The 27,871-nt window shown below is 40.2% G+C and overlaps 1 protein-coding gene across 8 annotated transcripts in view; it reads right to left on the reverse strand.

The window, feature by feature from the left end:
- The window catches only part of NCOA7 (nuclear receptor coactivator 7), a 75,233-nt gene that overhangs the window by 2,574 nt on the left and 44,788 nt on the right, over positions 1 to 27,871 (reverse strand). For 3 of the 8 annotated variants that reach the window (XM_015858521.1, XM_015858522.2, XM_015858523.2), the window contains exons 4-16: positions 22,435 to 22,656; positions 21,587 to 21,666; positions 20,616 to 20,723; positions 20,036 to 20,137; positions 18,947 to 19,072; positions 16,893 to 17,077; positions 14,393 to 15,459; positions 12,647 to 12,815; positions 6,006 to 6,153; positions 2,639 to 2,767; positions 2,351 to 2,503; positions 1,862 to 1,957; positions 407 to 480 (exon numbers count right to left, since the gene is read on the reverse strand). In XM_015858521.1, the coding sequence (XP_015714007.1) occupies positions 407 to 480; positions 1,862 to 1,957; positions 2,351 to 2,503; positions 2,639 to 2,767; positions 6,006 to 6,153; positions 12,647 to 12,815; positions 14,393 to 15,459; positions 16,893 to 17,077; positions 18,947 to 19,072; positions 20,036 to 20,137; positions 20,616 to 20,723; positions 21,587 to 21,666; positions 22,435 to 22,656 (2,659 nt within the window). Of the gene's footprint in view, positions 1 to 406; positions 481 to 1,861; positions 1,958 to 2,350; positions 2,504 to 2,638; positions 2,768 to 4,496; positions 5,976 to 6,005; positions 6,154 to 12,646; positions 12,816 to 14,392; positions 15,460 to 16,892; positions 17,078 to 18,946; positions 19,073 to 20,035; positions 20,138 to 20,615; positions 20,724 to 21,586; positions 21,667 to 22,434; positions 22,657 to 27,871 lie in introns of those variants that run through there. The other 5 variants (XM_015858524.1, XM_015858528.2, XM_015858527.2 and 2 more) reach the window with 5 other exon arrangements.

Consider the following 27,871-nt stretch of genomic DNA (forward strand, 5'->3'; position numbering starts at 1 on the left):
AGCACTTTGTCCTAGCTCTGCAGAGCAACAGAATAAGGACAGTTTAAAAGGACCATGTGAGAAACACTAGATGTTGATGGCAAAACAGCCATGACAGATTATCTTCCAACAGCAAAACTCTTCAGCAATGAGAAGAGTATCTATCCCAAACATCTGTTTTTTCTAACCTCCCCCATCTACTGAAGATTACTTGCCCAACATTAGTTGCTATCTTTAAGTGATGGAAACTGCTCTAAGGTTTGTAACAGAAATCAGATTGCTGAGATATCTGTCCTACACAGTTTACTAAAATGCCAGCAGTTTCACTGATCAGTTTTTCTTGCAACCACCACAGTCCATATCCTCTTTAAGCAAAATAAAATAAGTTTAGCTACACCATTTGAAAAAGAAGCAAACATTCACTTACCCTCCACCTCCAAGCTCCAGAGAGGTCATATCTCCATTGATGAAGTAGGTATTCTCCCCGCTCCATTTGAATACCTGAGGGTGAAGGAGAACAAAGTTACTTGCACTGTGAAGATTCTAATACTACAGGATTTTGTAGTTCACAGAATCACAGAATTGTAGGGGTTGGAAGGGACCTCCAGAGATCATCGAGTCCAACCCCCTTGCCAAAGCAGGTTCCCTACATGAGGTCACACAGGTAGGCATCCAGGCGGGTCTTGAATATCTCCAGAGAAGGACTCTACATTCCCCCTGGGCAGCCTGTTCCAGTGCTCCATCACCCTCACCGTAAAGAAGTTCCCTGCTCCAGTTTCTGGTCATTTCCCCTTGTCCTGTCTCCACACACTGCTGAAAAGAGTCTGGCCTCGCCACTTTGTACCCCACACCTCAGACATTTATAGACCTGGATCAGGTTCCCTCTCACAGTCTTCTTTTGTCAAGGCTAAACAGACCCAGTCCACTTTGCCTTTCTTCATATGGGAGATGCTCCAGGCCCTTCACCATCTTTGTGGCCCTCTGTTGGACTCTTTCCAAGAGATCCCTGTCTTTATTGTACTGGGGAGCCCAGAACTGGACACAATATTCCAGATGAGGCCTCACCAGGGCAGAGTAGAGGGGGAGGATCACCTCCCTCGACCTGCTGGCCACGCTCTTTTTAATACACCCCAGTATGCCATTGGCCTTTTTGGCCACAAGGGCACACTGCTGGCTCATGGTCAACCTGTCGTCTACCAGGACGCCCAGGTCCCTCTCAGCAGAGCTCCTCTCCAGCAGGTCTTCCCCCAGCCTGTACCAGTGCATGCAATTAGTTAGCAGGGACTGACTGTTAGCAGGTATTTTTCAGTGTAGTCATATTTGGTTTTTATTTTCTTTTTGATTGGCAAGGAGGAAGAGGACGCAGGTAGAAAGAAAAAAAAACAACAGTACATATTTAAAATCAGGAACAAGGCATCCTAATCATTTTCACAATTCTGCTTGCATCTTTAAATCAAGAAGCATTCTGAAAAGAAAAAGGCCAGTGTATTCGGTATTGAAAAATACACAAGCTATGGAAATCAAGGGGTTTTCCAGTGGCACTTTTATCTCTAGTTTGATGTCCTTATGGCCCCAAGTATGTGTGCAATTATATCCTTCTCTTGACATTCGTTAACTTCCAAGGTGAGCCTATGATGGTTTACTTCTTACTATTCCTTGCTTCCCTCCCTCAACCCACTTGAAACCCACTGCTTACCCTCACTTCAAACAATTGTAGCCTTTTTTTTTGCTTAGTGTTACACTGAGACAAGCAGTCAACTGAGACAAGCAACCAACAGCTGGCACATCTAAAATCACAGAATGCCCTAGGTTGCAGGGGGCCTTAAAGGTTATTACTTTTTGGAATCCAAAAATCTCATACAAGGAAGAGAACACCGCTTACCTTGAAATTTGGACTGAACGTGTAGAGGAATGTTTCACCAGTGCCATAGTAATGGTCACTAAACTTGAAGGGATGCGTAGCATATGCTCCAAAAATCTGTCAGAATAAAAGGATTAAACTATTTTTGAGAACAGAATAAAATTCAAGAGGAATTTTCTGTCTTTCAAAATAAAGCCACATGGCAACAGGAATGATGACTCCAGGCGTTGCTGAGTACTGAGTACACCACCACAAAGGTGTTATCTGCAACTTCCACAGCCAATGTTAAAAGGAGCACTCATTGTAATTATGAAAATATGTAGTTTTGTTTCCATTAGTGCTTACATGCTTTCCTGCCTCTAAGTTTATTTTAAGCAGTAGAAAATTTAAATAGAATAAAAGAAATAAGCAATGCTTTATTGTGGCATGATTTCACTTCATGGTATGATTAGCACCTCCTAATGACACATTTATTTTCAGTCCAAACCCTGCAGAACAAATACTCCTTACCTGGTTGTCCATGTCCTTAATGACGAGGAGAACTGGACTGTCCAGAGATGCCGATTTGCGATACAGAGTCTTCAGGCTTGTCCCATGCTCCAGAGTACTATACGCCAGCCGCCACGGGTAGCCCTGCACTCTTGCAGGCAAGCGCTGGGCAAGCTGGACAGTGAACAGGGATAAACAGTGAGGCATTCAACCAGTCACATCACAGATAGCAGAACGCTCCACACTTAGCAGAACTAATAAGGAAAGCAGGGTTTCCTTGTTGTTTGTTTGTTTGTTTTTCAGTCATACCTGCTCTATGTGCATATTTTCCAGAAGTGCACTGTGATGCTTTAAGACAGGTAAAGCATCATCATCTTCTTCTTCTCCATAGTAGCTGCAAACACTCTTCCGCCGTTTTGCTTCTTCTACGGTAATGATCTGAAGCAAGAGAAGAAGCGTCAAACCTAAAGCACTGCTCTTATGCTGTCAGTCCTCTATGGAAGCAAATTCATTTGAAGTAATATACTTATCATCTGCCATACTGCATGAAGCAAAACCACTGTATGGAATGGTTATATCAAAGCACAGGCAGCCCACTAATAGGGTAATTCTCAAATGGCAAGGGCTGAGACAGCATGGGTAGCACGGTCCGAATGTCTTCACACCCCCATGACCTTCCACTACTGTTGGGTCCTTTGGAATTAATAAACACTGATGTGAGCAGGTAACACCACATGGTGTTGCTGGGCTGTAGTTGGGTTTAGGGCTCTATGCCACCATGGCAAACAGGAAACACCAGCAATGGCTTAGAGATAGGGCTGATGAGAAAGAAAAGGGGAAAGAAAGAGGCCCAGCTACAAAAGCTAGGAAACTTTACATCAACATCTTTCTATGAGCTTAATGCCACAGCAGCCTTATCTCAGAAGAACAATCTCAAAACGTTACTGCACAGCTTCCACACACCCTCCTACAAATACAGCTTCTGAATGTCATTCACAGAATACACTGGTTGAGTTTGAACAACTCCCCCACACTTTCACAATTGCTGCTTCAACTTGCAGGAGCCATCAGCAGCCAAAAAACACCTGGAGGTCCTATACACGCCTATTCCACAGGCAAGAAATTTACTGGACAGGCTCCAGGTGGAGGTTTAGCTCCACCACAAAGCGCAGAATGAACTTCCCATAAAAACCAGGACTTGTGAGGAGTTCTGTGTATGGAGGATAAAGCCCTAGGGATGCCAGTCATGCCAATATCTCTAGTGGGACAGGAGCAAGGCCTCTACTGTGCTTACTCCCATCCACCCTGTGTCCATCCACAGGCACCTGGAGCAGTGCTGACAGCAGCACCCTGAGCAGGGAGCCAGGGAACTCATGGTCCAGCACCTGCAGTGGGGGATAGGGCAAAAATCCAGCCTGCAGGATGAGTGTTCCTTGCCCCAGCAAAGCCAGGCAGTACAGATATTTCTGATGGTGGTACTTGAAGAACTGTGCAACTGCATCCTAACCCCACAGTCCAGGCTCAGGGGGATCCAGACTGGGGGGAATTCTGTGTTTGACATTTTTTCACGTGTCCAGTTTCAGTGAGGGTTTGAACTGCAAAATTAAACCAGTTTAAGAATAAATAAATGAAAGACACAAAACAACCCCTTCCTCCTCTAACTGTTAAAGGAAAATGGTCTTTCTGCTTTTATCCCTGCTCTTTTTCTACCTTTTAAATGTTTTTCTTCCCTACCCAGGCCATTATTACTATTATATATATTTTTAAACTGAATGAACATCTGTTTCATCTTAAAGCAGATGTACCTGATCTCCTATTATAAATGTTATTCTTTAGGCTTTCCAGGAAGGTGGGGGGGGAGGAAGTACTAAGTAAATCAACCACCAGCAGGCAAAATACAACCCAACTTGCAGACATCGGTAACTGCAGCAAAACTTCTAATACTGCAGACCACACAAAACCAAAAACAAATGAAAAGAATCAACAGCTACAGGAACTGTATCTACAACATTTTTTTTCAGAGATCTTATAGTAAAGAGAAAACCAGCGACCTGAGGTTCAAATACTCTGTTTTAAAATTCATCTGAGAACAGATTACTTTTTACTAGAACATAAGTAGTACTGTATCAGATCCATGCTGTTCAAATAGGAACACAGTTCAACATACCTTCACAAAAGGTTCGTCCTGGTCAGGTTTGGCACAGTAAAAAATCTGAATATTCAAAGGCATCTTTTGCCTTTTCATCATCTATTAATTTGCAGTATCTACTGTACTTCAGTGCTCCAGTGGCAAGAGTTCCTGCCCACAAGTGTGACAGACAGCCTCTTCCCATGACTCGCTTTGATAAAGTTGCTTATATGCTTCTCCACAATTGCAGTTTCTGTTTCCCCACAAGGGAGAGTGATAGTTTCACAACAGCCATGCCCAAATTTGGACTTTCGACGGATATTTCCTGGCAGACCTACTTTAAATTTGCAAAGCTTGAATATATTGCGAACAAAAGAGACACACCTTAAAACTCTTTCCAGCTAATTCTTCTTCCAGTACATATTTAAACAAAACAATGAGAGAAGTTCCTAATGTGTCTGGATCTTTCCCACCTCTGTTCTTTGGATCACTGGCCCTGCTCCTTCATTTTGGATTTGGGAAAATGCAAATAGCAACTGAAGAATGAAACGCAGCATAATGTATGACTGCACTCAGCTCTGAGAAAAACAAGGACTGAAAACCTTTCTTTCCCCCCCACCCCCATCATGCTGCAGTTCACAAAGCACCAGAATCATGAGACAACAAAACTTTAAAAATGAAAGTTATTCACAGAGATAATTCTGTTACATTTCCAATGACAAGTTCCATTCCCAAGTTCTGATTCTGAACATACTTTGATTTGAAAATAGGAATGTTTAAAAAACAGGCCAGTAGCTTTTTATTTTAACAAATTTAAGGCAAATAATCACAACTAAGTTACCTCCCAGTCAGGAAATTACCTAATTGTTAATTTATCACGTATCATAACATAACAAGTGCTTCAGGGTTCATAAGTATAATCAGAAAAAAAGCACATAAACTTACTTTCCTTAGAAACTAGTTTTGATAGGCATGAGATGCAGATAGTAAAGACAGGAACACCAAGTAGTTAAAACAGACTGCAAAAGTCTCTGGATGAACGAGTCTGAGTATAAAACCTATCCATCTTACAACTACCATTTAAACTTCTTTGTGCAACTAAGAAGCAAAGATCTGTCTGGTACAACAGCATCTCATGCTAACCCATTTCAGTGAGCACACAGGAGTCTGCGCTGGTGTGTTCACAGGTACCTGTGCTTTTGAGAGCATTTATTAATAGTATATAAATACAACATAGATTTAGCAATGCTAACCACATACATCTGTACAGTTTTGCAAAAGGCAAACATCACACAGCTAAAATACATGCATAATATGTACCGGTGGCAAATCAGAAAACTGTTTAGTTGTTGGCCTGCAGTTTCTGGGGAGAGAAGAAAGAAATACTGAAAGAAGATGAGTACATTTAGGTGACTGCTGCCAAGTCTCGAAGCAGAAAACATTATAAAAAGAAATATAAAAACTGTCCAAAGAATAAGTGCTGGGACTCTTAACAGGGCATGCACAATTGATACATACACAGTTCATAAAGTGGCAGAAAGCACCCACCTCCCAGCTTTTAGTAGTGGGCTCACTGAAGAAGTTGTCTATCATGTCAAGCTCCTCCTTTTCTACCACAACAAAACCTTGCTCTTTGGCATCTTTCCCATATATCTCTGGTGACCACTGAACAAAAAACGTGTACAAGTGATCCACCCTGTGAATAGAAAAGGAAGAAACAACTGTTTTTCAGTGATCCATGAATACGGCAGTATCATGTAGTACAGAGATTTCATCTGGGGACAAAGGGGATAACCACACACACCAGGTAATCACGTACTTCCACACACAGCAGTAGCTCCTTCCACCCAGTAGCATGAAGTATTTAATCTTCTTCTGCTTCCCCGCCACCCTTACCCCCTCCCCCCAAATCATACATTTTTTTCTCCTTTTGCTATACACACAAACAAAGCATTACAGAAAGACTAAGTGGCTTGTCTAGTCCCATACAATTCATATTAAGCCCATCAACTGTTCAGTATTAGAAACATGCTTCACAGAAGTTAAATCCAAGGGAAAGATAGAAAATGAAAAAACTACCATCTCATTTCAATTAGTTTGACCTTCTAAGTAAAACAAGCTGCTAAATATCACCAACAAAGTCTACACAGCATTTCTAGCTGCCCTCTAAAATGTACAGACTAATCACAAAATAATTCTTCATCCTGTTGTAACAACAAAAAGGAGCAGTTACTGACAGCTTTAAAGAGATGTTGTTTGACAATATCCATAATGAACAGAGGAAAAAAATAATAACGGAACAATTTGTTTAGTATAATCTTCTAATCCAGGTAGCTCTGAAGATCAAAGTTAAAACAAACATATGCAAAACCAAACAGGAATACATTAGTGGACCCACTGTCCAAGAAACTGAATGCACAGCAGAAATCAAGCCCTAATTAAAGAGGGAAGACAGACAGATAGTAAGTACTTAATACACTGGATCTTTCTTCAGTTATTCACCTGAGAGATTCTTCTGGCAATTCCTTGATTAATACAAAAGAATTGAAGTCCTAGTGAATACTAGATACCTTCACTTTATAAATCATGTTACTTGCACTTATAGTACATGCAAAATTGTCTTAATAACCTTAAAATCCCTGGATTCTTGCACTCTTGGATTCTGTTCACAAATATAATTCCACAGATTTTTACAACTGAATCTATGTTTTTTGTTCCACTTTTCTACCAGTCAGGGTTATAGTCTGCTGTCAGCTGTAACTGCAGAAACTGATAGCCCTAAAGTTGTTGTCCTGCTAGTGATAGTCACATTAATTCCTAGTTAAAGTAAAATATTTGTGAGGCTCGACTTACTTAGACCTCATGAAATTTGGCTCCAATTTCCACTACCCCCAGAAAGTATGAAGTGCTGACTTTTCTGTTTCAGGTCCCAGTCATGAAAAAGAAACAAATTAGTTTTTTCTCTTCTTTGCACATTCACAAAACATTTCCGTAGTGTATGGTTACTAGGTGACATAGTTACATTGATGTTTTTGTTATCAAAAGAATTGTATCTGTGAAACATTTTCAAAGGATGCAACAACATACAGCTCTACCCAGCACTACTCTCTATGGCATCAACAGCCTCCTGTTGTCACACATAAGCAACAAAGCTAACAACAATATAAAAAGCTGTTGTTCATAACTCTGCAGCAACACATACAAATAAAAGAGAGACTGAGGTAGTAAAGCACAGTCAGTCAGCCTTCAGCATCACTATAGCCAATAACTGCAGTAAGAGACTGAAGAGGGTCACACTCCACAGTATTAAGGGTTCCCCCTTCTTTGTGAGAAGCCATGTGACTGCTTACAAGCTTGCACAGATCTGAAATTTGTGAACTGTGGAACATATTTCTGAAAGTTGCCTCGTCTAATTTTAGATAAGATCTTTTCCCCTAATTGCATTTTTCCCCACATCAATAGCTGACACAGTATGCCCCATTCCTCTCAGCTTGCCTCACATATGCTTCAGAAAGAACAGTGTGATAATCTCCTCACTAACTAATTTGAGTTTTAATTGGAAGAGACTTTCAGCTCGAGCACCGTGTATTTTATGTGCAGTAGGCCTAGTCTGGAAAGCTAACCTACTTAATTCCTACAAATCCCTACACAAGAGCAATAAAACCAGGAAATGCTGTTTTCTGGCCAAGGACAACCTGTAAGTACTTTCATGTAGTTGGGCAGAGGAGAGCAGTATGCTCTTTATTTCAGAAACAGAACAAATTCAAGTTGTAAGGCACCCTTGGAGAACATCTCATCTACCTTCTGCTCAAAGTAGAGCTAATTCCCAAGTTTGTGCAGCTTGCTCAGCCTTGTCCATCTGCAGCTTTGAAAATCTCCAACAGATTCCACAGCATCTCTGTGCAACTTCTTCCATATACAAACAATGCTGTGTATCTATTTTCCCCTCTTGCATCTAACCAGACTTTCCCCCAATGTATGCAGCATGTCATTTGCAAAAGGGTCTGGATCAATCTTTTAAAAAAGTGAATAAAGACTTCCAAACTGCTCACCATGTTCCTCTATTATGTGAACCAGCAAGAAGTAAAACGTTCATTACCTCAAAGAAAATAAAGGCTGGCTTACGTTGAGTTTGTTCTCAATTTCTTCATCTCCTTTTCTGTAAAACCACTCCCCAGGGCCATCTGTCCCCAGATGCTCAGTGAGGTTGTTCCACCCACAGCATACAACCTTGCATTTGCCTTTTCTGAACTTCCTAACATTTCTGTCATCCCGCTGCACCTGCTTGTTCATGTTCCTCTGAATGGCAGCTCTGCTCTCCAATGTACGAACACTCCCCAGATCTGGTGTCACCCTCCAAAGTGACAAGGATGCATTCTATCATCAAGGATGCAGACATTAAATGGGATCAATTGCTAAGGAACACCACTTGTACTTCATTACCACTTAGACTAGATATCGACTGAGCAAAAGAGTCCAATTTTTCACCTGTCTCATTTTCTATCTGTCTTGACTACTTTTCTCCAATTTAATTGTAACAATCCTGTAAGAGACTGTAGTGAAACCCTTACTGATGGCATGGTTAACAACACCTCTTAATGTCTTCTCGTTCACAAAGCTTAATGTCTCAAGACAGAAAAGCTACATGGTTTGCCTGTGGTAAATCTGGAACAGTTGTTTCCGATCACTTCTTGACCTCCACATGCCTGGAAATGGCTTCCATCAGGACCCACATCATAACAGCCCCAGGGGCCGAAGCGAAGCCAACGGGCCCATGCTCCTGCAGATTCTTCTTGATTTTTATGAAGATAGTTGCAGTAATTATCTTTCCAGTTATTAGGGATCTTTCCCAATTATCATTACCTTTCAAAGGAAGACAAAAAGCAGCCTTGCAATAATATCAACCAGCTGCCTCTGTACACTCAGAGTATTTCCTGTCAGTCTCCATGGTCCTGTATAATCTCAGTTTCTTTAAGTAATCAATAAATAAGTTTTCCTCCACATGGGCAAATGCTAAGTAAATCCAGACACTCCAGATTTAAGAAGCAGCAACATAAAATAAGAAATAGACAACTGCAGAAGTGAGGTAATTCTGACAGGGGATGCAGAGCATCCCTTCTCTGTTTGTAAAATTGTAACATGACATGGCAATGGAACAGGCTGCCCAGAGATGTGGTGACATTCAAGGTCTGGCACTGAGCATCCTGATGTAGCTGTAGTTGTCCCTGTTTCTTGCACAGGAGCTGGACTAGATGACCTTTCAGGGTCCATTCCAACTGAAATGATTCTAATATGATTTAAAAGTTTTACTGCTTGCCTGAGGAACTTTTCAATGCTAAAACAAGGAAATCATTTGTTAGGATGCAAGTTTGTAAAGGAAGAAATTCAATGTAGCTATCTTTGTCCCAGCACAATACATCTTCCTTTGGAAGAGCATGAGAAAGTCTACAAGTTACCAAATTACTCACCTGCCACTGCTGCTCAAAATCTAGTAAACTAGAAAAATCTGCATTCCATTTAAATACCCACTTAAATAAACCATAAGAGCACACACACTTACCCTCTAACACCATAAGCTACACCCATTGCAAGACTTCTCAGCAAAAGAATCGATCTCCTCATTACTGTCCAAAAGCACAAGTGCCTCCCTGCTCAGTGGAACAGTTAATGTGATGAGAAGCTGCCTGAGTCCAGGTAATCTTTATGTAAGGCAACTAGAGATTTCCATCTCCTACGTTACGTGCTAAGGCAAATGCCTCTGTGATTAAGCAAAGCTGCAGAGAGCAGTCCCAGAGTCACTGATTAATGTAGCAGTGTTGCTCAGGGTCATGACTGACACACTGGACTGCTCTCAGTGCCCTGTGAAGCCACATGTCGGAGCAGAACTAGAAGAACAGGCAAAAGGAAAACAAGATTTAAGACATTCTAACACCCCTTATAAAGGATACCAGCCTAACATTTTTCTGTGTATTAATAATGTTTCTCATAAAACACAGAACACAATGAAAAGCAAACCAATGCAATTACCTTGCGTGTCCCTCACCTCCCACCATGCAGCTTTACCAAAGCCTGCCAAGGACACAGAAGCCACAGACTGTTTACACAAGGAGCAGCAACTCTGCTGGGAACAGCAGATTATGGGGGCTCAGGGTGAAAAAGGAGCCATTTTCGCAACTGATTATAGAAGCCGTTTTAACAGCAAACAGTAAGAGGTCATAGAAAAACACAATTAAATGAAAATCTGAAGATTTAACTTAAGCAGCGATTACTGACCTGCACACTAATTTCTTCACAATCTCACTTTTGTTTAATTGCTACAAAATACAAAGACACTGCACAAGCTACAGCGACCATGGTAAACAGAAAATGTTTTACTTACGTTGCTACAGGGCCAATTAGACAAGAAAGATGTTTTGTGATATTTTCATAAGTAATTCTACTCTGTATTCAGAATAGTATTTAATTTATTATGTTATTTTGATACATTGTATCAAAAATATATTGAAGATCTATCCCAAATAATCTATTCTCCATGATTCTCTCAAGACGTAACACCAAGTACACACTATGTAATACTAGCACAAGCCATGACATGAGTGAACAGGAAGCCCCATTTTGCTTTAGGATGCATCTGAGACTTTAAAGGAAACACTAACTTATTGGGCAACCATATTTCCTGCATTAAAACAATGGATTGTCTTAATTTTTGTCCCGAGTTCAGTGCAACCTTTTAAGCACCCAATGTGGTTTTAAAACAGTCACGTACAAATAGCACAAGAATGACTCTGTCGTAATGCTTTCACCACTAATTTTGAGGATCCAAGCAGCAGGTGTGACAGTAAAGATTTGTCTTTTTAGCCAACATGGCCAAATACTGCAACATCACTCCAGTAATGACTTTTACTATTCTGAAGACTGAAGTGTAAACCAGTTGTCAATGTTTAAGTTTATATATGAATTAAATCCCCTTGATATCATGAAAATTTCTGCTTATAAAATGACAAATAGAGCTGCCATTTTCAAAGTTTGTGTTAAGAAGTTTAAGATTTAGCTGTTACACAGGATAACGATAAAAAATTACATTAGTCCAGCAGCTTTCAACATTAGACAAACTGCCTTCAAAGCAACAACTGACCTTGTATTATATTACATCATCCCTTCAGCTCCTTGAAGTATTTGCTCGCAATCCAAACTAGAATTTTCTAAACCCACGTTTCTGAAATCCCTAAGGAGCTGAGTACCAGGTTCAGCAGATAGCAAGCAAACCCTAAGCTACCTTCAGCAACACTCCTGATGGCCACATTCCAGCTGGATTAAACCTCTCCCCCTCCTCCCTATGTCAGCAACTTCTACACTACTGGTCTGCTTAAAACACTCATTTCTAACATATACGAAACGAACACTTAAATTTATACACATGCTACAAAATCTGAAAATATTCAGAAAAAAAGTGTTTAAAAAGAAAAATTGACTGCACATCCAATTCTCCAATTCTTTCTTCCTTGCATCTAATTCACCAGAAGTGTGATCACTGATTTCCCTCTGTTGTTTTAACAGACCTGAGAGCTGCTCCATCCTCCTTCTAGCAGGAAAACTAGCAATTTGATTCCCTGTAGTCAAGGAAAAATGATCCATATGGAAGATGACCAGCCTTAACTCTTTTTTGCCCTACAGTACTGCTGGTTGTACATAGAGACAAAGAGCATTTAAGTGGATTTTGTCACAAAGGAATGTTTTATTTGATGGGTCTGAAGGCAGAGAGAGTCACACCCATTCAATTAGATGGGTCTCTCAATTCCACTCTATGTCCTTCGCTCACATGAAGTACCTACTTTTAACACTGGCACTTTAGTGCATTCCTCGACACTTGCAAATGCCCCACGCTTCCCCATTTCCTCACTCCCCAAACTATAGCCAAAACCCAGATGATCCCCAAGCACTTTTATCATAAGCTACCAAGCTTTTCAACCTTCACATGGCACTCAGTGCCCTCTTTCTAACTGGGAATTGTATATTTGTTGTATCTCTGGCATGCAATAAAATGAGGATATCTCCCTCCTCATTTCAGCATTCTTGGTGAATTTTATACCGTAGACCACAAAGAGAAAGTCAAATTCAACTCCAGAAAGCACTATGCCTTTAAAAATTAAGAGACAGATAATGTTTTCATACTACATGCTGCAACTTACCTTTCCCGGGGAACAGCAAACCAGTATTCTGGTTGCTTTATCTTTTTACTGTACTGTTGAGACATGGTGGTGCTCTGAGACACAAAAGACTTTCTCATGGGTTTGCCTACTTTAATGCACAGAAACATTGGAGGAGTCTTGCTCTTCTCCTCTTTTGAAGGAAGCATATCTGAACAAGAGACAGAAGAGATGAGCTGTTTACAAGACAGCACAACTACCACAACTGATAAAATATCGACACAGAGATTGATCGATAACTTTGTACAAAAGTAGACTACAAATTATCATGCACTGAATTAAACCTAACACTTCATTCAATAGCCAAACTGCTTTAATAAATCCTAGCTCATTCTAAACTGTGTTTATTTATTTCCATTTTATCAGGACCGTATACTCCTCAGTTGTAGAGCTGAGTACAGTATCACTGTAAATTAAATCATTAAGATAACTGGACTGGGTAAAAACTGTGACATGAAGCAGGCAAGGAAGGGGAGACAGTAGAAGACCTTGCCTACTTGTCACCATAGCCAGCCCAGCAAACCTCACCACAGACAAAGGGTGATGCAATTGCAGTCTTGTCCCCAGCTAGATCCCTCATTCCTACCCCAGTGTTTGAATGAGTCCAGGAAACCAATCCTACCAGAGAGTAACATCAAACATACCCAGCCCAGTCAGATTGTCAGCCATAATGGTCAGATAGATAGTCATGTCAAAACCTTCTGTCTGCACGTGACAGGTGAAGTGTAACAGTTGCTCAAATTTCTTAAATTGCCAATTTGACAAAAAACAAAAAAAAACAAAAAAAACCCAACAACAACAACAAAAAAAAAAACAAAAAAACCCAAAGTTGTTTATTAAAAGGCAACGTCAACCACACTAAAGTTGTTACAGCCATTTTAGGAACATACATACAGCCTTTTTCTGTTGTTTTTCGATGATGAGAACTATCACCAAGTGCAACTACTGAGACATTAGTGAAAAGGAAAATTATTTTAAGAGCAACTGTTTTTAAAATAAAGACTTCCACTTGAATTGTCCTCCACTATCTCATCCAAATCAAGGAATTATGGCCAGTAGCTCATTAAACTAAAACTCAGATGCCCCGAGTAGCAGTAGAAATAACAGTCTGTGAACATGCTACTTAAAGTAAGATTTCATTTTGTTTCTCAAATTTTATTCACAATAAACCAATCACTAATTAAAACAAAAGGATCAGTAAGACTCTGCATATACTCCTATTTATCACTTCCCTAGAGGCGTACATAGCATCAAAGATACCAGGAAGATACTGTGTCAAGATTACTTTATAACAATGCTATACTTCAGATTTGATTATAAATACATTTACTAAATTCACTGAAGAAGTAGTTATTGATAGATAAGCAGTGACAACTCCTATGCCATGATGCATCCTTGTCAGTGTTCCAACTGGATGACGTTTTACTGTTCTTAAAGCCAGTAAACAGCAGTGAAGTTTACATGACATAAGGTTTACATAAACCATAATCACTGAATATGGAAAGAGCACATAAACTACTTATTAAACTAGAAATTTAGGGAGCCTGAAGGTGCATCTTTTTCTTCTAAATATCATAAAATATAAAATTATAATATACAACAGTAAAAAAGGAGACCAAGCATTATATATGTAAAAGAGAAAATTGAGAGCAGAAGGATATCAATGCAAAGGTTACCGTCATAATGCTGTCCGAGTCTCAGAGGAAACAAGGATAATCAGAGACCTACCTTCAATTGGCACTTGAATTTTCTGCAGCAGCCACAGTCTGACCTCTGATTGATTGTCTAACTGTGTTTCTTGACAGGTCTTGTCTACAGCTGGTACTAACGAAGAGTCCAGAGACTCTTTGAGATCCTTTTCCTCTGCTGCTGCTGCGCTGCTTTCTAATGAAGGTGCTTTCCTTCCAACACAGCAGGAATCAAGCTCCATACTTCTAACTGTATGGACTTCATCAGCTTGGGACTTTGAACAGCTAAGTGTAAGGTCTATACCAATTGCTTTATTGTTTTCACCTTTCTGGATTTCAGCCTTGTGCAAGTCTTCAGATGACTGAGACCCACTCCCATCTTTATTGAGATAAAATTCTATAAGTTTATCTTTCTCTAGCTCTTTCTTAGTGTCCAATGCAGTCTCCACCTTACCTGTTGGGGAACTGACACATTTGTTTACTTCTGGAATAACATCTTGTTTTTCACATAGCTCTAAGTCTAAATCAGCTTTAGGTTCAACACTGTCCTTTTTTTCCAAGGAATCAACTGTGAAGTGCTCCTGGACTTCTGTAGTGGGTTTGGTTACCTGCTGCTTCGTTCTCCCCAACTCCCTGGGGTCAGCCAACAAGCCTTCCATTAATGAGATTTTCCTGTCCAACCCTCTATCCATACGAGATGGAACCTTTTCCAGATCAATGAAATCATCCCCTCCTCCTCCTGAAAGGGAGTCTTCTTTGGTTCTGATGTCTGAAACATTTTTTTCTTCAGAAGGCTCCTTGACAAGTGGATCTGCAGCAAACTTTTCCAAATGTTCAGTGGCAGTGATATTATTATAAAACTCCAGTGACTTTGATTTAATTGAGCCCGTACTCTCAGATGACTGAAGAACTTCAAAATCAGAAGACTTTTCTTTATCTGAAGGATTTATCTGTTTGGCACCTGGAACATTGGGTGAATCACCATTCTGTTGCCTCTTTTCCTTGCTAAGGGATTTGAATTTGCTGAAAGGATTGATATCTTTCTCAGAGGAAAGGTCTTCCCATTCTCCTGGCCTGTACAGAGGACAAAGATCCTTTGGTATGTCACTGCCAGGTAAAATGATGGATGTACATAGGATGCAAAAAACAAAATGGAAACAGAAGAAAAGAAAAATGAAAAAAAAAAAAAAAAAAGATGAATAATATATCAACTTAAGTTTTGAAACTCAACTAAAAATTACTTTCTCCAAAATAAACATAGACCAGTACAAATGAATGACTTTAAAGAAAAAAAAAATGTGGAAAGGAAAATACCAAACTAAAATGAGTAGCACACTTGGCAGACTATGCAACACAGGTGAAGAAATGGCACATGTAATAAAAATGATCAAGGTTATCAAAAGCTCAGTAATAAAAAAAAAGGGACATGTATTTAGCCACTGGAAAATCATTTTATCATATTAGTATTATTACTTCTCACACTTGAGAATTGTCAGGCTCTGCTCATTAGTAGTTCAGTGGGTTTTTCATGCTCCCTAAGTCAGTAAAAATGCATTTTTGAGAAGAAAGCAAATCACAGATAAGGTATGTGCTCTTTAAACATGTTTTCCACAAACACAACTGGCAACAGTCCATTTTTTTTCTTCTATCCAGCACAAAGCTATACTATCTGAATGCAGACTCCCACATATTTATTTTTAATGCAAGACATTTAAAATGTTTTACAATGGAAAATTCTTAAAGCCAGCAGACAACAGCAAACTGCATAAGCTCCATCTTACTGCTAAAAGTCTGAGGTGAATGAGAATAGATGACTTTTATCACTCAGAAGTTGGTTAGTAGGCAGCCTGGCAATGGAGATAACACAAGTATCTAGAAAATTTTTCTTAAACTAAGAAAATGGAGAAACATAGGTGAATTTCACTTAGGAAGAAAGTACTATCCATAAGGACAAAGTTTTGCTTAGAACAAATTAAGCAGTGGTTATACCACTTGTAAATTAAACTACCATCTTCTCTGTGCTCAAAAGTCTGCTATGGGTTACAAATTCTAACTACCAAAACTCTTCTGAATTGGTTCTGAGTTGGAAATATTCTACAAAACAATATTTTTACAAGTCCTGAAAGAGACAGTTAAGGTGCTATCTTCAAAAGTTACAAACAACCCTCTCAGAACCATCCCAATAACACATCAAATGGTTCAAAAGAATCTAACTCTTTTCAGTTCCACTGAAATATCCCTATGGATCAGACAGTGCAAGAGCCCAGTCATGGCACAACACCAAAGCTTTAATTAATATTCTTTTTAACTGGTCTCCTTTGCACTGGCATTCTCACACTTACAACACATTTCTCTTTACTGCCACTGAAGTCTTCTAAGAAGTAAGCAAAAAAACATATGTGAATCATTCATTTGCTGGCATTTTTCTCCCGATTTGTTTTATTCTGCTGCATTAAACCTTCCCCCATCCCTCCCCAACTCCTTTCCATGACTGTTAGGGAAAATTCAATAAAATAAGTTCAGAAAAGAACACTTCTTACGATGGCAATGCATCTTTAATTTTCATGTGAGAGATGTCATTGTAGAGAGCTATAGAGACAACCTCCTCCATGGGGCAGATTAGCCCATATTCTTCACAGCCATTCTCAATTACCAGAGGATCAGATTTATGTGGATCAAACATGATGTTGTTTGGAGTTACTATCATGACTCCTCCAACTACACCCTAAAGTAGAAGAACAAAGAGTTAGCATATCAAATGTAATTAACTTATCATAACTTAGGAGGTTTTAGTCAGACACCATTGGCAGAGTAAAGAAAAAGATTTCTTAGTGACACTCAGGTTCACGTCTGTTAAGGAAGAACAGCTGAGCTATACAACTTTCAGCATTGACTGCTACAAACTAGAGTTACAGACTATTAACAAGCCTCAGACAAAACAGGGTAGGGAATTTTAAAAACAAACAAACACATTCATCTGAACTACAGCCAGTCTCACACAGCATATGTATTTATATGAAACTAGCACTCCTGAAGGCAATCTTCAACATGGAAATGTCAAGGTTACTGTGCTAAGCGGAATTCCAAATCTTCTTGATCTGGGGTTCCAAAAGGTACATGCAGAAAGCTTCTGTACATAAGCACCTATTATGAAGTCACTTCCTCCCTGGTACTACTGACCCAACCATTTTTTGCACAACTGTAGAAGATGCATTTAATTCTCTAAGATGTGACCTAGCATTGATTTGATAAGAGACTGCATTAGCCACCATCCAGCATTCAACCTCTGACATGTGACCACATTTCAAGCTGTCCCACATTCCACTGCTTTGACTGCTAATGGCTGTTTCAGTCCCAGGGCCAAAAAGCAATATCTGTCCTTTGCACTTAGCAAGCATCACACAACAATGAAACAGTATTGCCCTAATTTACGTGCAAGACATCAAGTAGCCCTCCACTGCTTTCTACAAAACAGGAGACCACAGAAATTGTTGAGTGATTAAATATAGTCCACATGCACTTCACGCAAAAAGAAGTGAAAAACATAAAGTGTAAAACTATTCTTAGAAAAATCATAGGATTAGGGGGAAAAAAAATAAGTCTTCAAACATTAAACCACCAGAATTGTGTGCCCTGGTGGCGCAGTGGTAGGAATGCCGCGTTGCAACACCGGAGGCCCGGGTTAGAATTCCCCCCTGTGGCACAAGTGGTAGAAGTGCCGCTCTGCTACACAGAGGTTCAAATCCTGGGGGTTGGACTTGATGATCTCTAAGGTCCCTTCCAACCTGTACGAGACTATTACCTATTAGAATTATCAATTTCAGAGAACCTGAAAACAAAAACATGGAGGCACATCTATCTGAAACTGGACTCAACAACAGCATGAAAATTGACAGCTTAAGTACAGCAACCTTGAGAACAGGACCAAGGCGCCGCACAAACGTTATTCCCTCTTTCCCAAAACAGTCACAGTATAAAATTTAGAGTTGCAATCCCAGCAAGAACATGTATGTCACAAGAATGGCTCCAAAGAAAAGAAAGAAAAGATCTTGTGCAACATTAACCAACGTCAACCTTTTTATTAGAGTTTGTGTGACCTTCATTAGTAAGCACAGAATCAACCTGGTCACATTTGGAAACACTGATTTGGAAAGAGTTAAAATTTAGCTCAAAGTTGTAAATGAGATAGACAGGCATGTGTTCATCTCTTATGAAGGTGTTGCACAACTTGATGCAACTGGACAACCAAAGCTCAGACGAGTCAGGATTAAAGTGTAGCTTTATGTGTCTAACAGTACACTCTGAAGCAGACTATTTCTGGTTAAGGCATGATAAAGGAATGAAGGTTGTTGGAAGAGCTGCTCCTCCATAAAGCAGTTATTGTAACAGATTCCAAACATTAAAGAAGGAAATCATACCACATGTTGCTATGACAGCAATGAACACAGCCATGACAGATAAAACCACTGCAACATTTGCATTCTTTACAAACATGCAGTACGCCTGGCTCCCACAGTACTCATTTCTCAATCACACAGACTTTGGATTCAAAGAATGTTAAAAGCAATGTCCCCAGAGCCCGAGTTCCACATACCTTACCATCTGTGAAGTAACGACAATTCATTTTTAAAAATTTGACAACAACAGGCTCATCCTCTTCTGAAGTGGAAGACAAGACTCTCTCAACTGGTTTTAAGGCCTTTCTTGCCAAATCAGCATCCTTAAGAAAGAAAAAGCTTAGTGTGGAACAAGACCAAAATCATCTACTTGTAAATTTCATGAGACTGAAAAAAAATAATCAAAGAACATTACAAAAAAATTCTTCCAAATAACAGGCAAGAAACCCAAATGTCAAGTCCAGTAAATCTACTGTGTTTCAATGAGGTACTTTCATTAAGAGAGTGCCAGTTGAGCTACCCCATCCATGCTGAAGATCTCCTCACACGGTGCACCCCACTGGCACTGGTGTGATTCCCATGCAGAAGGCACAGAGGAATAGGACGAGAGTTAAACACAGTGATTCACTCCAGGCTTCTTTCCATTTTCTCTCTTAAGTAGTTTTGAATTTGAAATGTCTAATTGTTTTATTATCAGGAGATGAACAGCTAATTCTCTGAAAACACTAATTACAGCCACCCTTCCAAGTAAAATGAAAGTTGACTACATCAAGGCCTTTCACAAATATTAAATCCAGTGATCCTGTCTTATATGGGTACAGCCATAGTACACTTGCTAGCAAGAAACTCACTGCTCTGTCAAACTAGTATTCCCATGCAAAGAGAACCCCATGCAGGATTAAGGCTGTAGAACAGAGCCAAAAACCTGCAGAGCAGTATAGAAATCTCCAGGATAAAGCAGTAAATCCACATCCAACTTTCTATTCTTTAGAAGCCACACACTATTTCCAACTGCACTGATATACTCTGGGCCCAGCTTATCTTGTATTTGATTGCTCTGCTCAGACAGAATCCCCTAATTCTGATTATTGTAAAGATGTAAAATTTGTACTGCAGCATGTTAAAATATTACTTGACACTAAGTAATAGCACTAATCAATAACACTACACGTGAGGTCAGAATTGTAACTTCAACAAACAGCTATTTACACAGCCCTGAATGTCAGCTTCAGAATCAGGAAATGTTTTGTGAACATGAGACTAGTGTTAACCAACGTCTGACTTACAGGGAGTTTATCATATTCTGCATCTGATGACGAAGGAGAAATGGGAGCACCAGGACTGAAAGAAGGCAGCCTGGCAACACTCGTTTCTGGTACAAAGAGAATCTAAATACAAAAGCATGAAAAGCATTAAGACTGGTTTTTAAAAGTTGCTCATTACAGATACAATGACTCTCTCAAAAGCAGTCTATTTATTTCCCACTTTACGGGAGACTGACTCATCTCCACAATAATGGCAAAGAGCCATTTCAATTATTGTATCCAACTCTCTAATTCTTTAATGTATCATATAATATAATTTATCTAGGCTTTCCATGAATTCTACTCCTTTACAACAGCTCCATTCCCCTCTTGAGCTTCAGAGTTGTCTTAAAGCCTTAGTGACAGCAAATAAATAACGGACATCAGATATGGCAATTATAAAAGTCCATCCCTCTCCCCACCAGCTCCACGTAAAGTTGACGTTTGAGAGATTTAAATTACTGTCCATTATCTTTGCATCTAGGTACCCAAATATATGCAGAAAGCAATAAAAAGCCCTAGCAAATAATCAGATTTCAGGCATATAAAACAAAAAATTTACCTGGCCTGGAACAATCGTGTGTGTGAAAAGCTTATTGAGTTCCACAAGCTTGTTTGGGGTGATGTTAAACTTTAATGCTATGCTGTTTATGGTGTCCTGATTTCCAGCCTGAAGAAAAAGTTGAAGCTTAAGATAAAGATGGCAATCACATACAGTTTAACAGCTAGACAGTAACCATCTAAAACTGTTTGCAGGGAATGGATTTGATGATTGAACACACTCCCTTGTTAACAGATCATATGATAAGCCAAAGTCAATACATAAAAAAAAAAGCCACAACAAACCTACCTCTCTCACACTATGCGATAAGTTAAAAACAAAAAAGAGATGTGTTATAGACGCCCCTCTCATTTTGTCACAAAACTTTAAAGCAGCAGTACCTTAATTAGAACTAGAATGGCAGATGGACACATGCTGGAAAGCTCATTACACCTTCAGCTGTCCCATTAAGTCAGACGTTTGTTTTGTTCCCAGACAGGACACAAGCTTTCTACATTTACGTTGGGTGTGGGAGGATTGAGTGTGAGTGTTGTTCAGGGACCTTGGATAACACACAGGGTCTTTCTGCACAGAAGCAGTTCTCTGAGCTCTGGCAGCTCTTTCGAGGTTCCTTAGAGAAAGATTACACAGTTGTCTCAGAACGAAGCACCTGCTTGATGCCCCTGAGCAACACTGGAAATATTTTTCAAAGTAACAAAACCAATTATCCTATTAAAGGGTCACACCACAGAAATAAAAACAGGGCTGGCAGCTGTGAGAAAAGGCAGAGCACCTGGGCTGAACAGCAGTTCCAGATGCAAGCCTGGCTCTCCTCACACAATGATAACTGGAACAAATCCAACTGAGATTCATACAAACATATCATTTAGTATTCATTTCATGAGTTCTGCTTTATGTCACTGGCTCAATGTCAGCCTCAACAATTCCACTTTCAAAAAGCAGATATGAACAAACCATAGTGCAATACTTACAGTATATTCTATGGTACCGTGAGGCTTCTGAGAAACCATCTTCTTCTCTTTCTTTTCATTGGTTTTGTTTTGATTGTCATCTAAAGAGGAGGAAAAAGATTGTAATTGACTTCTAAGACGTTTGTGTATCAACAAGTTTCAAAAGAGATTCACGGGATGTACACACTGAAGCTGCAAATGGAAACAGACACATCAAAAATATTTATTAATTAACAGGCACTGCAAAGCAGGCAACTCTTCATCAAGTGCAGCACAATTAGTGATCACTCAGGAACTCTGGAAGAATTCTGTGCATGATTATGTATCAGTGCCAAGCTGCTCCCATGCTTTTCCATGACTACTGCACAATTCTGTTAATAGACATTATCATTTTGTGTGACAAGCTGCTATCATGGCTGAGAGAGAAACCAGCTTATAAAGATATACACTGATACTATGTCAGCATGATCACAACAGATACTGGTTCACCACCATTTCACCACCACTACTTCATATTTAAATGCTATTTTCAACTCTGAAGCCTGAAGTATCCCAGCAGTCCTGCAAAATAGGTATGCATAAAGCAGTAAAAGACAGTGTTAAGTAGTATAAGCATAAAGGTTGTTCAGGAGACGTTTTCTGCCAGCTAACACACAGAAAACTGAGCACACCTGCACAACCCCTTGCAGGACCAGCGAGGCACACACAGCATTTGGCAGCGCAAGCAGGGCTGCTCCTTTTCACTCTTACCACAGCAGAGGGACAGCAAAACCAAGGACCAGAGAAGCCACCCACCCCCCACTCTGCCTAAACCCAGTGAGCTCCACCCTCACATGCTCACCCTGCACCAAGGACCCATGTTCTCCTACCTGGTGATGGGGGTGAGGCCGGTACACAGCCCCAGCTCCAGGAGCGAGGCCGAGGGGTGGAGAGACTGTGCATGGCTGCCCTGCGTGCCCCCAGCCCCTCAGTATTGCAAGATGGCTTGGGTGGGAGAGGGGAGAAAGCAGGGCCAGGCCCAGAAGACCAAGTAGCAGGGCCCTGAGGACGCTGCCTTCCTGGGGGATGTTCTGCCGTGCAAACCAGCAGCTCTGGGGAGAAGGACAGGGGAGGAACAATGAGGAACAGCAAGGCAGGGCTCCTGGCTTGCATTCAGGCCACACTGCAACCTTTGCTATTTCCAAAGAGTGAGAGGCAGACAGTAGTAAAAAGAAGGGAGAGGGCTCATATAACCAACTGTAATGTACACAGAAAGAAGGGAGGGGCCCACAGATAGGTCACACCTGGCCCTTCTGCAGCTGGTTTCCACCTTAAGACTGGTGCAGGGACTAACACAGTGCTTTCAAAACACTGAGGCCACGCACTCAGGGACTTTCTTCAGCTTGCAGAGGCCCACACAAGCAAAACTCAGTGTGCTCAGCTGAGCATACCTGCACGTAGTACTGCAGACACAACCCAATGGTCTTCTCAGGACACTGCCGTGAGAAGCATCATGGTTAACAACATTAGAGATAGCAATGCAAATCTTCCCATAAAGGAGGCAAAAAGCATGCAAGGACAAAATACAGTTTAAACATGCATGGATAGCACACATATCTTGAAAGGCAGAGGTAGGATGATGAACATTATTAGGACGACGCTGACTTTTTGCCAATAGTGTTTTGGAGAAGAACACTATTCAGAGATCTCAGTCATCTGAGACTGGAGACCCAAAGTGAACTTCTAGAATTAGTATTCTTATTGCCTTTTTCTGACCATTTGGATTTTCATCTCTGCCATCAACTTACTCAGATCAAAGTCTATGGTGAAAGCAGGAGAAAGAGGGCAGTGACAAGAGTTAGGGGTGCACAGTATTAAACCATCAAAAACAACGCCAATGATGGCCAAAAGTGGCAAATAGTAAATACTTCCCTAATCTGTTATTTAAGTAAAATTGCTGGTTACAATACAATGAAAAGAAACTCTCTCAACTAACAATGAGTTACAAAATCATAGATTCACGTCAGCTAGAAAAGACCTCCAAAATCACCTAGCCCAACCATGCACCTACCACCAATAATTCTCCACTAAACCATGTCCCTTAGTACCACATCTAAACATCTACTGAACACCACCAGGAATGGTGACTCAGCATGCATGCTCCAGCATGTGACCACCCTTATGGAAAAGAAATTTTTCAAAATACCCAAGCTGAACCTCCCCTGCTACAACTTGAGGCTATTCCTTCTAGTCCTTTCACTAGTTATGCAGAAGAGGCTGACTACCACCTTGCCACAATGAGGATGCCATTGGCCTTCCTGGCTACCCAGGCACACTGTTTGCTAATGTTTAGCCAAGTGCCAACCAACACTCACAGGTCTGTTTCTTCCACGCAGTCATTGAGACACTCTGCTCCAAGACTGTAGTGTTGCTTTGGGCTGTTGCGGACAAAACACAGGACCTGGCACACGGTCTCACTCAAGATGCTCTGTTTCTTTGATCCCAGGTCAGGCTGACAGGCCTGTAGTTCCCCTGATCCTCCTATATGATCCTTCTTGTAGATAGGAGTGACACTGGGGACACACTGGGGAACTACAGGCTGGTGAGTCTCACCTCTGTGCCTGGGAAGATCATGGAGCAAATCCTCATGGATGACATGCTAGATCATAAATCACATGAGGAATGAGGTTGTGATCCAAGACAGCAAGCACAGCTTCACCAGGGGAAGGTCATGCCTAACCAATCTGGTGGGCTTCTATGATGGGGTGGTGGCACTGGGGGACAAAAGGAAGGCGACCAATGCCAATGTTATTTACCTGGACTCGAGCAAGGCCTTTGGCATGGTCCATTCCCCATCTCCCCTAAATCCTTATCTCCAAATTGGAGAGATGTGAATTTGGCAGATGGATCACATGGTGGATAAGAAACTGGTTGAAAGGCCACAGACAAAGGGTGGTGGTCAATGGTTCTACATTTGGGTGGAGGCCGGTAACAAGCAGTTTCCCCCAGAGGTCTGTCTTGGGACCAGTGACCTTTCTGGTGGATCAGGAATGCTTAGACAGTTGAAAGTGGCTTGGGAATCACCTCCACCAGCTCCCTCAGCATCCCTAGGTGGGTTCCATAAGGCCGTGCAGACTTAAGATAGCCCAAGTGTAGTAGGCCTCTGTTTCCACCTACACTGTGATCACTGTTTTGTGCTACACAGGAGATACTCTTCCAGTTACTCCAGGATAATTAAAACCATGTAACACAAATATAAAGGCAAACTTTATGTTGACCATGATCTATCGCTAGAGATGAGAAAAGGTTTGCCAGGAAGACTAAATTTTCTATTGAATTATTTTTATCTAGCTGGAAAAAGTAGACAAATTTTCAAATACATTAACTCTTCCTTTGCTTGAACCTGCATGCATGAATATGAACTAGATAGGCATCAACAAGACCTTAGGGGAAAACATAAAAAATAAAGTAGTCGAGGAAGATGGAGGGAAAGAGGCAGAGTTTATGCCTGTTGAACACGAAGTTAAGTTTGTATGTGAATGGGAAGAACAGTAGTACAATTCCCAGCAGAGCCATTGCTGTTTGGAACTAAAACTGCTTAGCTGATAATAAGACTTTGTCTTTGGAAGATTGGAGAGATGACTGACAGTCGATCACATCAGCAACCACATTGTGGTATAAGGAGACCACAAAACAGTATGCCAATACAGATAACTTTCGACTCTACAATCTTCTTGCCTGATAATGGATGTTTCTCTCTCCCTCACCTTGCAACATCTTATTTTTCAGGTATATTCAACTGCATTAGCTACTTAGGCTTGGAAGTTATAAAGTATCACACAGTCAAAAGCAATACTGTTGCAAGGAGTTCTTGCACTCTAGTTCTTGCCTGACAGAACAGTGGGTCTGTTTGTTTAGTAGAGTCCCCAGCAGAACTGTGGAGCACTACGATACAGTGAGCTAGATACTTACACATAATTGAACATCCAAAACGGTACAGACAAACAAAAGGCAAAAGAGTTCAAAAGACAAGCTGAGCTTAGGATAAATATAATGCAGTGCTTCTTTCTCTGGTAAAGGTCAACATATCCTAAAGAACCCCAACTGTTAAATGGCTCACTTTTTCTTCCATGTCTACAAGCTAGGTGCATAAATATACGTTAAAGTTTGCAGCTAAAACATTAACATCACATGCAAATATAAACTTGGAATATACTTATGAACTTACTGAGAAAATCCTTTTCTTTGTACACTGGGAATGGTTATTTTCTAGATATCTTTTTTGGAGTTTCATAAGCATCACTTAATTTAAGTAATTTTCCAAGACGACAAGTGAATATTTCACATAGTATCTTCATTTACTTTAAGTCTGATGGATTAATTTGTATACGTGACAGATTCCGGTTCTTAAAATTAAATGTTCCTGTAAAGTCTAAGAAGTATTCACGCTGACAGCTGAATTAAAGATTAAAGAATCATCATGTCACCTCCTCTTGTCTTCATAGTGTTGGAATTTCACATTTTCAGTGTCTATAGAAACAATTACCATTTCCTAAACTGTTAACATATATTAATTAACTGTTAATATATATTAATTAATTGTTAATATATAAAATGGCTTTTCCTAGATGAAATAACGAAATGAATTCTGGATTCCATCCTCACACTGGCCGTAACCACCTAACCAAAAAACATAATATCATTTACCAAGGTGAAAAGTCTACAGTACTCGATGCTTTTGATTTTTCATATAAAGCTCTGAAATTATTTAAAAAAAATAAAAAATAAATCAGATTATCAGAAAAAAATAATTCCAGTGAATCCATTAAGTCTGGCAAATCCTGCCCTCTCTACTTACTATACGCTTAGCTGGGCCAAGGTCACAAACTACAGTCTGCATGAAGGATTAGAAAGTAGAAAATAAAAACTGACAAAGGAAGTAGAAAAACAACATATTATTTTTCCAGTTCTCGTATCCTCTCCAGTTTCTTCTTCATGACACCAGTTTTTTTTCTGACTGTTTGAAGGCAGCAGTCCCAAAGGTACCCAAAGCACACACAGGTGTGATGGAGGCTAGTCAGGCTTATCCTCAGTAATCACATTTCTTTCAGGAAGATGTGAATGGAAGAGATGTACATCTTCACAGGCTCTAAAATAAAAGCCACTGTCTACTGTTTGAACTTGGACATTTGCTTGGTGGTAAAGTGACTCAGAGTTCTGCCTCACAAGTTTTCCTGCATTACACATATACTGAACATGGCATTGTATGAATATGATAGCTGACTAGGTGTTAATGCAAATGGAAACATACAGCATTTGAAGGAAAAGAGTGGAGTGGGTGGACTGTACTTCTCTAACTTTTCAGGAAACATGTAAAATAGGAATTATGCAAAAATAGTAAAATTAATCTGCAATGAGAATAAGAATGCTAAATGAGAGCATGCAAGAAGATACATGCCTATTAAAAACTGATATGCTTGGAATGGAAATTTTTCTGCCCTTGATATATTTATACCTGATTCAGTTTCCTAGCAGACTGTTCATATTTCATTTTCCAATCCTATAGGAAACCTTTAAAAAAACAAGAGTTATCTAGCAGTAATTTGGAAAGCAACTATTGAAGGAATAAGAGGTCAATCAGTTTATTATCCAGAACACCTTGATGCACCTCTGCAACTATGTAAATAGCTACATAAAGAGATGAGAATAGGTCAAAAAGCATCAACAGAATCCCAGGTTGCTTATACCTGCATATGATATGTCAGTGTAACCATCTCCACTGCTGTTATGGACTAACCTGCAACTGGCTAGAATCAGCATAAGGAGCTTTCATACCAGCTATGACATCTGAACTGGCCTGATAGTTCAGCTGACATCCAATAATGCTATCACAAAAGCAGAAGTAAACAAAGAGTTGAAGGACTGAGCGCCTCCCAAGCTGGGTAAATAAACTCAGTAGCCTAAGAGAATAGAGGCAATAGCTCAGTTGGACCAAAAGTCCATTTTACTTATTAATCGCTGTCTTAAAAAGGACTTCAGCAGCATGCAAGCAGAAATCTTTTCTCTGATCAGTTTCCTAGGCTTCTAGAAATGACAGGTAAGGTCATTAAGGCTCAAGGTAAAGGAGCAGCATCCACAAGTCTGCCCCGTCCCTCTGCACTCCCTCACACTGATTCTATGACAGCGAACCCCACAATATACCACTGTGCACTACATAAGCCAGTGCTTCCCTTTTCTTACTTAAAAATTAGAATTTATTATTTTCACTGAGCATCCTGATTAATATTATCTAAAGAATGAACAAATAAACAATCCTAAGTTCCCTTC

The sequence above is a fragment of the Coturnix japonica genome, chromosome 3 (assembly GCF_001577835.2).
Source record: "Coturnix japonica isolate 7356 chromosome 3, Coturnix japonica 2.1, whole genome shotgun sequence".
NCBI lineage: Eukaryota > Metazoa > Chordata > Aves > Galliformes > Phasianidae > Coturnix > Coturnix japonica.